General features: G+C 33.9%; 2 protein-coding genes across 2 annotated transcripts in view; both read left to right on the top strand.

Moving 5' to 3' along the window:
• Positions 1-1,696, top strand: part of ptdss1a (phosphatidylserine synthase 1a) — a 19,044-nt gene extending 17,348 nt beyond the window's left edge. The window contains exon 13 of the mRNA XM_016472656.1: positions 1,161-1,696. Coding sequence (XP_016328142.1) covers positions 1,161-1,252 — 92 coding nt within the window. The 3' untranslated portion in view covers positions 1,253-1,696. The remainder of the gene's footprint in view (positions 1-1,160) is intronic.
• A 4,117-nt stretch (positions 1,697-5,813) lies between these two features.
• Positions 5,814-7,102, top strand: LOC107677641 (E3 ubiquitin-protein ligase NHLRC1). Its single transcript, XM_016472626.1, has one exon. The coding sequence runs from the start codon at positions 5,913-5,915 to the stop codon at positions 7,095-7,097; it is 1,185 nt and encodes a 394-aa protein (XP_016328112.1). The 5' UTR covers positions 5,814-5,912; the 3' UTR covers positions 7,098-7,102.
• The last annotated feature ends 4,062 nt before the right edge of the window (positions 7,103-11,164 follow it).

Below are 11,164 nucleotides of genomic sequence, written 5' to 3'. Positions count from 1 at the left end.
TTTTTTTTTTTTATATATATATATATATATATATATATATATAATAAGTGACACTGGAAGCCATACTGGAAATGGAAGGTCAAGTCAAGCATAATATTGTTGCACATTTTGGTAAATTTATTAGATAATCCAGGTAGTGTTTTATGTTGTTTTTTATTTATTATGTTTGTTTTATTTTATTTATTGTTTTATTTTTTTTTTTGAAATAGTTTTTTTTGTAATTAGATATCTTTTTTATTATTTTGAATTAATTTTTGTTTGCATTTTCTATTTTTCTTTTTCATTTGAAAGTTTTCATAATTTTGTTGGGTTTTTTCGTCGATTTTATTAGATGTTGTTTTTTTTTTTAATATTTTGAATTAGTTTTTGACACTTTTATTAGATATTGCTTTTTCATTTTTTGCATTAGTTTTTATTTTAGTATTTTTCCATTTTTCATTTTAAGTTGAAAGTTTTAGTAACTTTGTTGTTGTTTTTTTGTCATCTTTTTTATTAGATATCTTTTTTTTAATATTTTGAATTAGTTTTTATTTTTGTTTTTTCCCTTTTTTATTTTATTTTGAAAGTTTTCATAATTTTGTTGGCTTGTTTTGGCATTTTTATTAGATGTTGCTTTTTAATATTTTGAATTAGTTTTTAGTTTTGCATTTTCCATGTTTCGTTTTAATTACAGTAAAAATTTTAATGATTTTGTTGGGTTATTTTTGTCATTTTCGTTAGATATCTTTTTTTTTATATTCTGAATATTTTACTTTTTCAGTCATTTTTTTTTTAATATCATTTAAAATATTTTGAATTAGTTTTTATTTTTATGTTTTCCATTATAATTATAAAGTTTATTTATTTATTGCTTTGCTGACTAGCTAAAAAAAAAAAAGATTAATTTTTTTTTTATTTATTTCAGTTAATGTTTATTTTAAGTTTTTTATGGTTTTAGTTAATGATAATAACCCTTACAGTCAATGCTATGTACAGTATACAAACTATATCTGCAGAAACGGTAAAATATCATTATGCAATTGTGAAATATCCAGTCAAGTTGATTTGTTTCCTTCTAGATCTTTGCGAACATGCATGCATTATACCTTGTGCATTCTGTGCATGAACTCAAACATACGTGCCAGTGTTTTCTGTCACATTGTAATGCGTTTGTGCTGTAGGGGAGTTTGAGGCGGACAGCACAACTTCCTCTTCCACCAGGAAACGGAGGGACTCGGGAAATATCAGAAGCATCAACGGCCTGGAGAAATAAGGCCATCTCTGAAAGGCTTTTCGACGGGAACTTTTGCACAGGTGTCGCTCCTGTTAGCAACATCAGATGATGATGATGATGATGATGCAAGACCCTTTGAAAAGGCAATCCTGTGTGTCCGGTGTTTAGTTAGCGAGCTCACTTTACCTGTTGACCTACAGAGACTGGTTAACCAGGTTAGATCCCAAGCATAGCTGGTGTTTTCAGTCGCATGCGTGACTCGTATCAGTGCTGGATTCGATGTCACAGCTGTATTTTACGGTATGCAGCCGATTTCAGAGTATGTTATTCATATCATAATGTGTTTACAAATTATCATATTTTAAAGTCAACATTATATCAGAATTTACCTTCTTAAAACACATTCTTATTGTGCATTTTGCTGGTGCATGTTCTTTTAAAATGATTTTCTTTTAGTGCTAGTCATAAAAATGTAAGTGTAGAGTTTGGGGTTAAGATTTTGTTTTTTTATGTTTTTGAAAGAAGTCTGCTCTGTTCGCCAAGGCTGCGTTTATTTGATCAAAAATACAGTAAAAAATGTGAAATATTATTGTAATTTAAAATAACCGTTTTCTATGTGAATATCTGTTAAACTGTCATTTATTTCTGTGATCAAAGCTGGATTTTGGATTTGGATCAGTGTCACATGATCTTCAGAAATCATTCTGATATGCTGAGAAACATTTCTGATTAATATCAATGTTGAAAACAGTTGCGCTGCCCGTTATTTTTGTGGAAACGGTGATGCATTTTATTTTTCATGATTCACCGATGAATAGAAAGTTCAAAAGAACAGCATTTATTTGAAACCGAAATCTTTTGTAACATTATAAATGTCTTTAATGGCACTTTTGATCAATTTAACGCATCCTTGATGAATAAAAGTATTTCTTTCTTATACGGTAAATAAAATCTTCCTGACCCCAAACATCTGAATGCTAATGTACTGTAAATCAGATTGTGGAGGTAAAATGGTTTGCGAGTGGCATTAGATGTTGAGGCATGACTTGCTGTGTTTGATCCAGACTGAGTTGAATGTTTCCAGGTTAAGCTGCTTTAAACGAATCATGTTCGAGATGAATGCAGGTTCACCGGCCTGAGTCTCACCGAAAGCACATGGTTTTTAGCACTTTCCGAGTTTGATGTTGTTCTTGAAGCGCAGGATGTTTTATCGTGTGATGTTTGTTTCTAGAGCATCTCTGCTTCTCCAGCTGCTGCCGTTTTCAATGTGTTTCTCGTGGAAGCTTATTTCAGCCACGCAATAAAAATGAAAGTAATTCTGAACTTTTAGTCTCTTACAATTCTGACTTTTCTTTTTTAGAATTAAGAGATGCATTCAATTCTGCGCAGGAAAATCTTATTGCAAGGTTACAGCTGACAAATGTGAGACAAACTTGCAAATGCAAGAAAAAAGTCAGAAATATGAGAGAAAAAAAATCAGAATTGTGAGAAAATTTGTCAGAAATGTGAGATATGGTCACAATTGACCTTTTTTCTTTTCTTTTTTATTCCTTGGAGAAAACAAGCTTGTCAAAATAAAAAAAGGGCACATTTCTGACTTTTTCCTTACATTTTTTTTCTCACACATTTCTGACTTTTTGTTACCGTTCTGATTTTTTTTAATCTCACGTATGACAATTTTAAAGTAAAATTTAAATGTAATTACATAAAACAATTTTAATTTGCATTTATCTCAAAAGATTTTTTTCTCGCAATTCTGTTTTTTCTTCTCACAATTTAGATTTATCTCACATTTCTGACTCACAATTCACATTTAGTTTATTCTCACCTTTCACTTGTTTTATCTTTTTTTCTTGCAATTCAAATTATCTCGCATTTCAATTGTTTTTTTTTTTTTTGTCACATTTCTGACTTTTTGTCACAGTTGAGATCTCACATTTGTGCATGCTATCTCATATTTCTTGCATTTGCAATGGCACAGTTCAAAATGTAATTGTAGACATACAGAAATCCAGTTTATATACAGTGAAGAGAAAGGCAAAAACCGAAACCATAAACATTACATTTTAACAAATTATAATGTAAGATGATCATTTATGAAAAAAGTCAGACTTGTGAGGAAAAACTCCGAATAGTGAGATTTTTATTGTTTTGTTCCTCGGTGGAAATAAGCTTCTGTAGTTTTTAGTTTTGCATGTTTGCTAGAATCGTCACATTATATTTATCACATTAATATGATCCTGATCATCTCACCCTTACAGCAGTATTCAAGCCTTCACAGACTTCTGTGTCTGTTTAACACAGATATCGTGTGCCTGCGTGCATGTTTCAATAACTATCACCTGTTACCTGTGTGTGTGTAAATCTGGTCTTGTTTTAATTGCAGTATCTGAAATGTTTTGCACTCACCTCACGGTTCACACAGGAGTCTGCTCATCCGTTGACTGGGCTGTCAGTGGTTTGTTACTCACACTAACGCATCTGTTAAGTGTTGGTTGATATATCACTAGTGTTCATAATCAAACACCTTGTCCTGTATTAATGCGACGATCTGCAGCGTCACGTGAAGCTTCGTAACTATTTGCCAAACTCGTGTGTCGTGTATCTGTTTGGCTCCTGTGAAACATTTCAATGCCTTTTTGTCCTGATTTTTGCATTTCACGTTAATTGTAAACGATTCCGTGTCTTTCGGTGATATTAAGAATGGCACAACGTGACTGAACTTTGCAGCTTTTCAATATATGACGTTTGTTTATGTGTTTGTTTGATCACAATTTACATGCAACTACTTGGGATGTAACTGAATTTTGTGATTAAATTTCATGTTTCTTGTGATTTGTATTTTGTATTATTTTGGTTTTGGGCTTTTCTGCCTTTTCTTAACCAGCACAATAAGTCATTTGTTTGTCCCTTCAGATGCCGTTCCATTTGTAAAAAAAAAAATAAAAAATGATTAGATTTAAAAAAAAATAAATAAATTATAATATAATGATGAATATAAATATCTATTATTATTCTATTAATACTACATTTTTAATCATTTACATGTAGTCATTTAGCAGACGCTTTTATCCAAAGTGACTTAAAAATGATAATTATTATTTATAAATATTAAATATAATATAAATATTAACTCTATTAAAAACCAGTTTTATATATATATATATTATATAATTATATTAATATTTATTTATTGATTAACAGGAGTAGTTATAACCAATAAAATATTGATAATGAACTGACCGAATAGATATAGTAGTGTGTGCTTTAACATTCAGTCACAATCATATTTGGATTAAATGCCACCCATGACAGAACTGCTGGAGGATACTGTGGAAATAGCCGATGTGACTGTATGAGTGTTTAAGTGTTTGGGCCGCTCCTCAGCTGTGATCTGCTTCGGTGGACGCTGAGCTCATTTGACCAGCTCTACTAACCAGTGGAGTCAGATATCAGACAGAAATAGACACGTATAGACACCTCACAGAACCAGATCATGTTTCAGAAAGCCTGTTTTAGGACCATGCTTTGCTGTGCAATTTACAGGACAATTAAGGATATTTACCCACTAAATTCAATAATAATAAAAATTGTAGTTTCTATCATTTAAATTTAATTGTATGATTTAAAAGCATCTGTTATTATTATTATTATTCATAATAATATCGTTTTAATTGCTATTATGCAATTCTGACTTTTGTAATGCTTTATTAATGATGATATCGAATATTTTATTGCTATTATTCAATTTTTTGATTATAGTAAATGATGTCACAGTGAATATATGGACTATTTTTTGTACGCACAATAAAAAAATCGTACTTTTGTAACACTTCGTATTACTAACGTTAAGAATATTAAAGATTTTAATTGCTATTATAGAATTTTAGGATTATAGTGGATGATGTATAGACAATTTTCTTTATGGAAAATATGAAATTCTCATATTTTTAACGCTTATTATTAATGATAATACAGACTTTAATTGCTGTTATAACATTTTATGATTATAGTAAATAATGTCAATGAATATATAGACAATTTTCTTTAAGCAAAATATCAGATTCTCACTTTTGTAATGCTTAATGATTATAAAATAGATTTGAATTGCTTTTATACAGTTTTATGGTTGTAGTTTATATATAGACTATACCAAAATTTCCAGTTTTTTATTGGTTATTAATTATTATTATAAATAATAATAATAATACAGATTTGAATTGAGTTTACACAATTTACACATTTATAGTAAATTGTCACATTATAGTGTATACACCATTTTTTAATGCAAAATATAATGTCTCCTGGTTTTTTCTTTTAATTTTGAGGTAAAACAGAATCCAGACATTTCTTTTCTGAAGTATTTTTACTTCAAACCCCTATTAAAGTGTAAAATATGTATTTTTGTGGTATCATTCAATCAACCAGTGCTTATTATAGATGATATTTGTATAGGCATATTAGACTTTTTTAAATTGAATTAGTAATAGTAAAAATGTCTTCAAATGAAACGTTGAGAGGTTTCTCTGCTGTTCAAATGTAAAGTGATTTTGTCGTCTCACCACAAGAGGGCAGTACAGACTCTCAGCTCATGTTTATACAGTCACATGATCATGTTTGCTGTCCTAAAGCTCTCTCTTATCCCCTCAACCCATTTTTGCCAGTCATTAGGCCAGTATTTATTTATATAAAGCACAAGATGTCCGAGACGCCCGTCCCATCATGTATGAGAGCCGAAGACGTCCTGACAGAGATCGAGTCGAACCTGCTGGAGTGCAAAGTGTGTTTTGAAAGGTTCTCCCTGCAGAAGAAAGACCAAACGGCACAAAATCTTCCCTGCGGCCATGTGCTCTGTCTCAAATGCGTCTGTGCCTTGTCTCACTCCGTCCAGAAGAAACTAGAGTGTCCTTTTTGTAGGAAAGTGTGGGACGTTGGCAGCACCTCTGAATGCCGTGCGCTTGCAGATCTCCAAGAGCTCCTGTTGTGTGAATCTCATTCCAAATTGTCCTCTGATCATCAAGAATGGACTGAAAGCTTGGGTTGGGGGACGTTGCGTCTCCATTTGGCCTTCGGAGGATGGGGGACGATGGTCAACCCTACTGGAATGGCTGTGGACGAAACATCAGGACAGACTGTTGTGGTGCACGATGCTGATAAACGAGTCGTTGTTTTTGATGCACAAGGAACTCTTTTAAACGTCTTTGGACAGTCGTCCAACATCTGTTACCCACTAGATGTTTCTTTGACTAAAACCGGACACATTTTGGTCGCCGATGCTGGTGACCAATCACTCAAAGTCTTCACGTCCAAAGGCCGTCCTCTGGCGACTGTTCGAGGTTTTCGACTGCCGTGGGGTGTAGATGTAGACAACCGTGGACGAGTTTTAGTGACCGACGCTGAGTTGGGAACCCTAAACCAAGTCGTAATGGACTTTTCTCATGGCGTGGTTTTAGCTAAGCGAGTCGTTTTGAAAGAACTGATGCATCCGCGTTCGGTTGCTTCTTGCAGAGCTTCGGGAAACATCGCAATCGTGGAGCGACTTCGGAGCAGCTTCACGCTGAGGATATTCAATAGTGACTTCGTTCCTTTGACGCAGATGGACGATTTCGGTCTTCACTTGAAGAGCGCTTTGAGTTTGGTTATATCTGCGGTGGCTTTTGATAGAAATGGAGACGTGGTTGCTGGGGATGTGCAGAATGGCATGGTTTGGAGTTTGGGAAATCCACAGAAAAACCCTGCGCTGACTCCGCTAGTGAGCGGACTGATGCGTCCAGCGGCATTCGCTGCGACGGCGTTGAACGTGCTTGTTGTCTTGGACAGTGGTGATCATGCGGTCAAGTTCTACGCCGCGGACACTGAAGACTTATATTGTGATCAAAAATGAGCATTGCTGAGTGGATTACTTAGAAATTGTAATCCGTTACTTATTCCAAATTACATGACAAAAACTGTAGTTAGTATAGCGTAATCCATTACATTACACATTTTAGGTAATATAATCAGATTACTTTTTGATTACTTTTAGATTACTTTTCAACCGTGAATATGCACATTACTTAATTACTAACTTATTAAAATGAGCATTGCTGAGTATTTACAAATTGTAATCTGTTATGGATTCCAAATTACATGATAAAAATTGTGGTTAGTAACGTAATGCATTACATTACATGTCTTAGGTTATATAATCAGATTACTTTTCAACCGTGAATATGCACGTTACTTCATTATTAACTTATTAAAATGAGCATTGCTGGATAAATTACTTACAAATTGTAGGCTATTACTGATCCTAAATTACAGGACAAAAACTGTGGTTAGTAATGTAATCAATTGCATTACACATCTTAGGTAATTGAATCAGACTACGTGTGGTTACTTTTAGATTACTTTTGAACCGTGAATATTCAAATGTGTTACTTATTAACTTATTAAAATGAGCATTGCTGAGTATTTACAAATTGTAATCCATTACTGATTCCAAATTACATGACAAAAACTGTGGTTACTAGCATAATCCATTACCTAATCAGACTACTTTTGATTACTTTTAGATTACTTTTGAACCGTGAATATGCACACGTGTTACTTAATTATTAACTTAATACCTTATTATCTTAGAGGAGCTTCAAATACATTTATTAGGTGAAAGAGGTTTGGCTGACTATAAAAAAAAAGTTCCCTGCATCATGTGTAATTAAGAAATAACATGAACTTGTGCATTTTAATGTTTGAAAGACAAAAAAGACAAAAGTCTTAACACATTAAATAACCCACTAAGTGATAATTCAAATAAAAATTAATGTGTTCATCAGTAGTTGACACAATGTTGAAATTTTGAGATGAAGATGAGATTAAAACTGAAATGATTTTTGTAAATTCTTTGTGTGAATGTCAACAAAACTGGAAGACTTTCTGAAAGTGTATACAGTGGGTACGGAAAGTATTCAGACCCCCTTCAATTTTTCACTCTTTGTTATATTGCAGCCATTTGCTAAAATCATTTAAGTTAATTTTTTTTCCTCATTAATGTACACACAGCACCCCATATTGACAGAAAAACACAGAATCGTTGACATTTTTGCAGATTTATTAAAAAAGAAAAACTGAAATATCACATGGTCCTAAGTATTCAGACCCTTTGTTGTGACACTCATATATTTAACTCAGGTGCTGTCCATTTCTTCTGATCATCCTTGAGATGGTTCTACACCTTCATTTGAGTCCAGCTGTGTTTGATTATACTGATTGGACTTGATTAGGAAAGCCACACACCTGTCTATATAAGACCTTACAGCTCACAGTGCATGTCAGAGCAAATGAGAATCATGAGGTCAAAGGAACTGCCTGAAGAGCTCAGAGACAGAATTGTGGCAAGGCACAGATCTGGCCAAGGTTACAAAAAAAATTTCTGCTGCACTTAAGGTTCCTAAGAGCACAGTGGCCTCCATAATCCTTAAATGGAAGACGTTTGGGACGACCAGAACCCTTCCTAGAGCTGGCCGTCCGGCCAAACTGAGCTATCGGGGGAGAAGAGCCTTGGTGAGAGAGGTAAAGAAGAACCCAAAGATCACTGTGGCTGCGCTCCAGAGATGCAGTCGGGAGATGGGAGAAGGTTGTAGAAAGTCAACCATCACTGCCGCCCTCCACCAGTCGGGGCTTTATGGCGGAGTGGCCCGACGGAAGCCTCTCCTCTGTGCAAGACACATGAAAGCCCGCATGAAGTTTGCTAAAAAACATCTGAAGGACTAAGATGGTGAGAAATAAGATTCTCTGGTTTGATGAGACCAAGATAGAACTTTTTGGCGTTAATTCTAAGCGGTATGTGTGGAGAAAACTAGGCACTGCTCATCACCTGTCCAATACTGTCCCAACAGTGAAGCATGGTGGTGGCAGCATCATGCTGTGGGGGTGTTTTTCAGCTGCAGGGACAGGACGACTGGTTGCAATCGAGGGAAAGATGAATGCGGCCAAGTACAGGGATATCCTGGACGAAAACCTTCTCCAGAGTGCTCAGGACCTCAGACTGGGCCGAAGGTTTACCTTCCAACAAGACAATGACCCTAAGCACACAGCTAAAATAACGAAGGAGTGGCTTCACAACAACTCTGTGACTGTTCTTGAATGGCCCAGCCAGAGCCCTGACTTAAACCCAATTGAGCATCTCTGGAGAGACCTAAAAATGGCTGTCCACCAACGTTTACCATCCAACCTGACAGAACTGGAGAGGATCTGCAAGGAGGAATGGCAGAGGATCCCCAAATCCAGGTGTGAAAAACTTGTTGCATCTTTCCCAAAAAGACTCATGGCTGTATTAGATCAAAAGGGTGCTTCTACTAAATACTGAGCAAAAATACTTAATACTTAGGACCATGTGATATTTCAGTTTTTCTTTTTTAATAAATCTGCAAAAATGTCAAGTGTTTTTCTAAAATTGAAGGGGGTCTGAATACTTTCCGTACCCACTGTAAGTGTTAGGTGTTTTAGATGAAAATTTAGAAAGATGAAAAAGAAGAATTAAAGGGGATCAAATTATAAATAATTTGTTGCTATTGTGTAAATAATATGTAATCATTTAATCAATAAATAAGTAACTGTAGTCTGATTACAAGTATTTAAAAATGTAATTTAATCTAATTACAAGCGCTTAATTTTTGGGATCGGATTACGTAATCCAGATTACATGTAATCAGTTACTACCCAGCACTGAAAAAGAGAAGTGTAAATGCACAACTAATTACAATCCATGCATATTTTTTAGGTGGATTAATTGTGGTGTGTTTGTGAGTTTAGGTTTGGTGGGGTAGTGGCTAAAGCTCTATGCTAATAAATGGAAGGTTTATAGAGCTCACGTTTATTGGTCAAATTGAGAATTTGACTTGTTAACCTGCCTTAATAAGTACTCATGATATTACACACAATTTATGCATGAGTATAGAGTGTACGAAATTCAATGCAATGCATTTTGTGCAAAACGCAATGCATTTGTGTATATATTGTATAATGTATGTATTGATCAATGCACTCAGTTCCAGGTTTCTCCAGTGGGATTGTCCTTGAATTTGAACTCTAAGTAAACTCTCTTAGTCATTTTAGATACTTTTCTTTTCCTTTTAAGTTTACCCTGTGATTTATAAATGCAAAAACATCTTCTAAATTCAACGATTTTTATGTTGGATCACCCCTTGTTATTCACTGTTGAAGAAATTTAAGCACTGGTTCACATTATATATAAACTGGCATGCCATTCAATGCAAGTGATATGTAATTTAAATGAATTTTTTTTTTTTTTTCATGGAATCCTGGAACCTAAAATTGGTGAAATTGTTTGGGAACCACTTGGCAGTCATTGACACAAATTATGACTTTAAGTTGCTACTGAGCAACATTTAATCAAAGTAATTTTAAATGAAAACACGTCCAGCGTAGCTCTTATACTGGGCGTATGCTTATTTAAAATTGCATGCATTAAATAATTTGATAAATCCACCGTGATTAAAGAAACCCTAGGGGAATCCCATAACCTGCTCTGCTCCATATCCCCTGATTGTACCAGACTGCTGTTGTCGTCACAGCATGCTATAAAGCACTTCTAACTATAACTCACATCTCAGTGAAAATGACCCGCACTTTCTCTAGAGAAAATCAGATTAATGTGCTTTATTGTCATGACAAAACTGTGCATTAGTATCGCTAAGTGTTTGCATTTAAGTGTGCATACAATGAGAATAGTGCAAAAAGAAGTATAAAATAATATATAATATATAAGTTATGAAAATTAAATATTTCAGGGCACTCATGGTTATGCTTAAAAGACCTTGGATTGGGCTAAAATATATATATAATATCATTGTAATATCAATGTCATTAAAAAATGTTGTGCAAATGTTATTACAAATAGATGTAAAAAAAAAAAAAAATATATATATATATATATATATGTTGCCAAAA

This window comes from Sinocyclocheilus anshuiensis, unplaced genomic scaffold (genome assembly GCF_001515605.1).
Source record: "Sinocyclocheilus anshuiensis isolate Anshui unplaced genomic scaffold, SAMN03320099.WGS_v1.1 scaffold796, whole genome shotgun sequence".
In the NCBI taxonomy this organism is placed as follows: domain Eukaryota; kingdom Metazoa; phylum Chordata; class Actinopteri; order Cypriniformes; family Cyprinidae; genus Sinocyclocheilus; species Sinocyclocheilus anshuiensis.
This window is presented reverse-complemented; position numbering and strand designations above follow the sequence as displayed.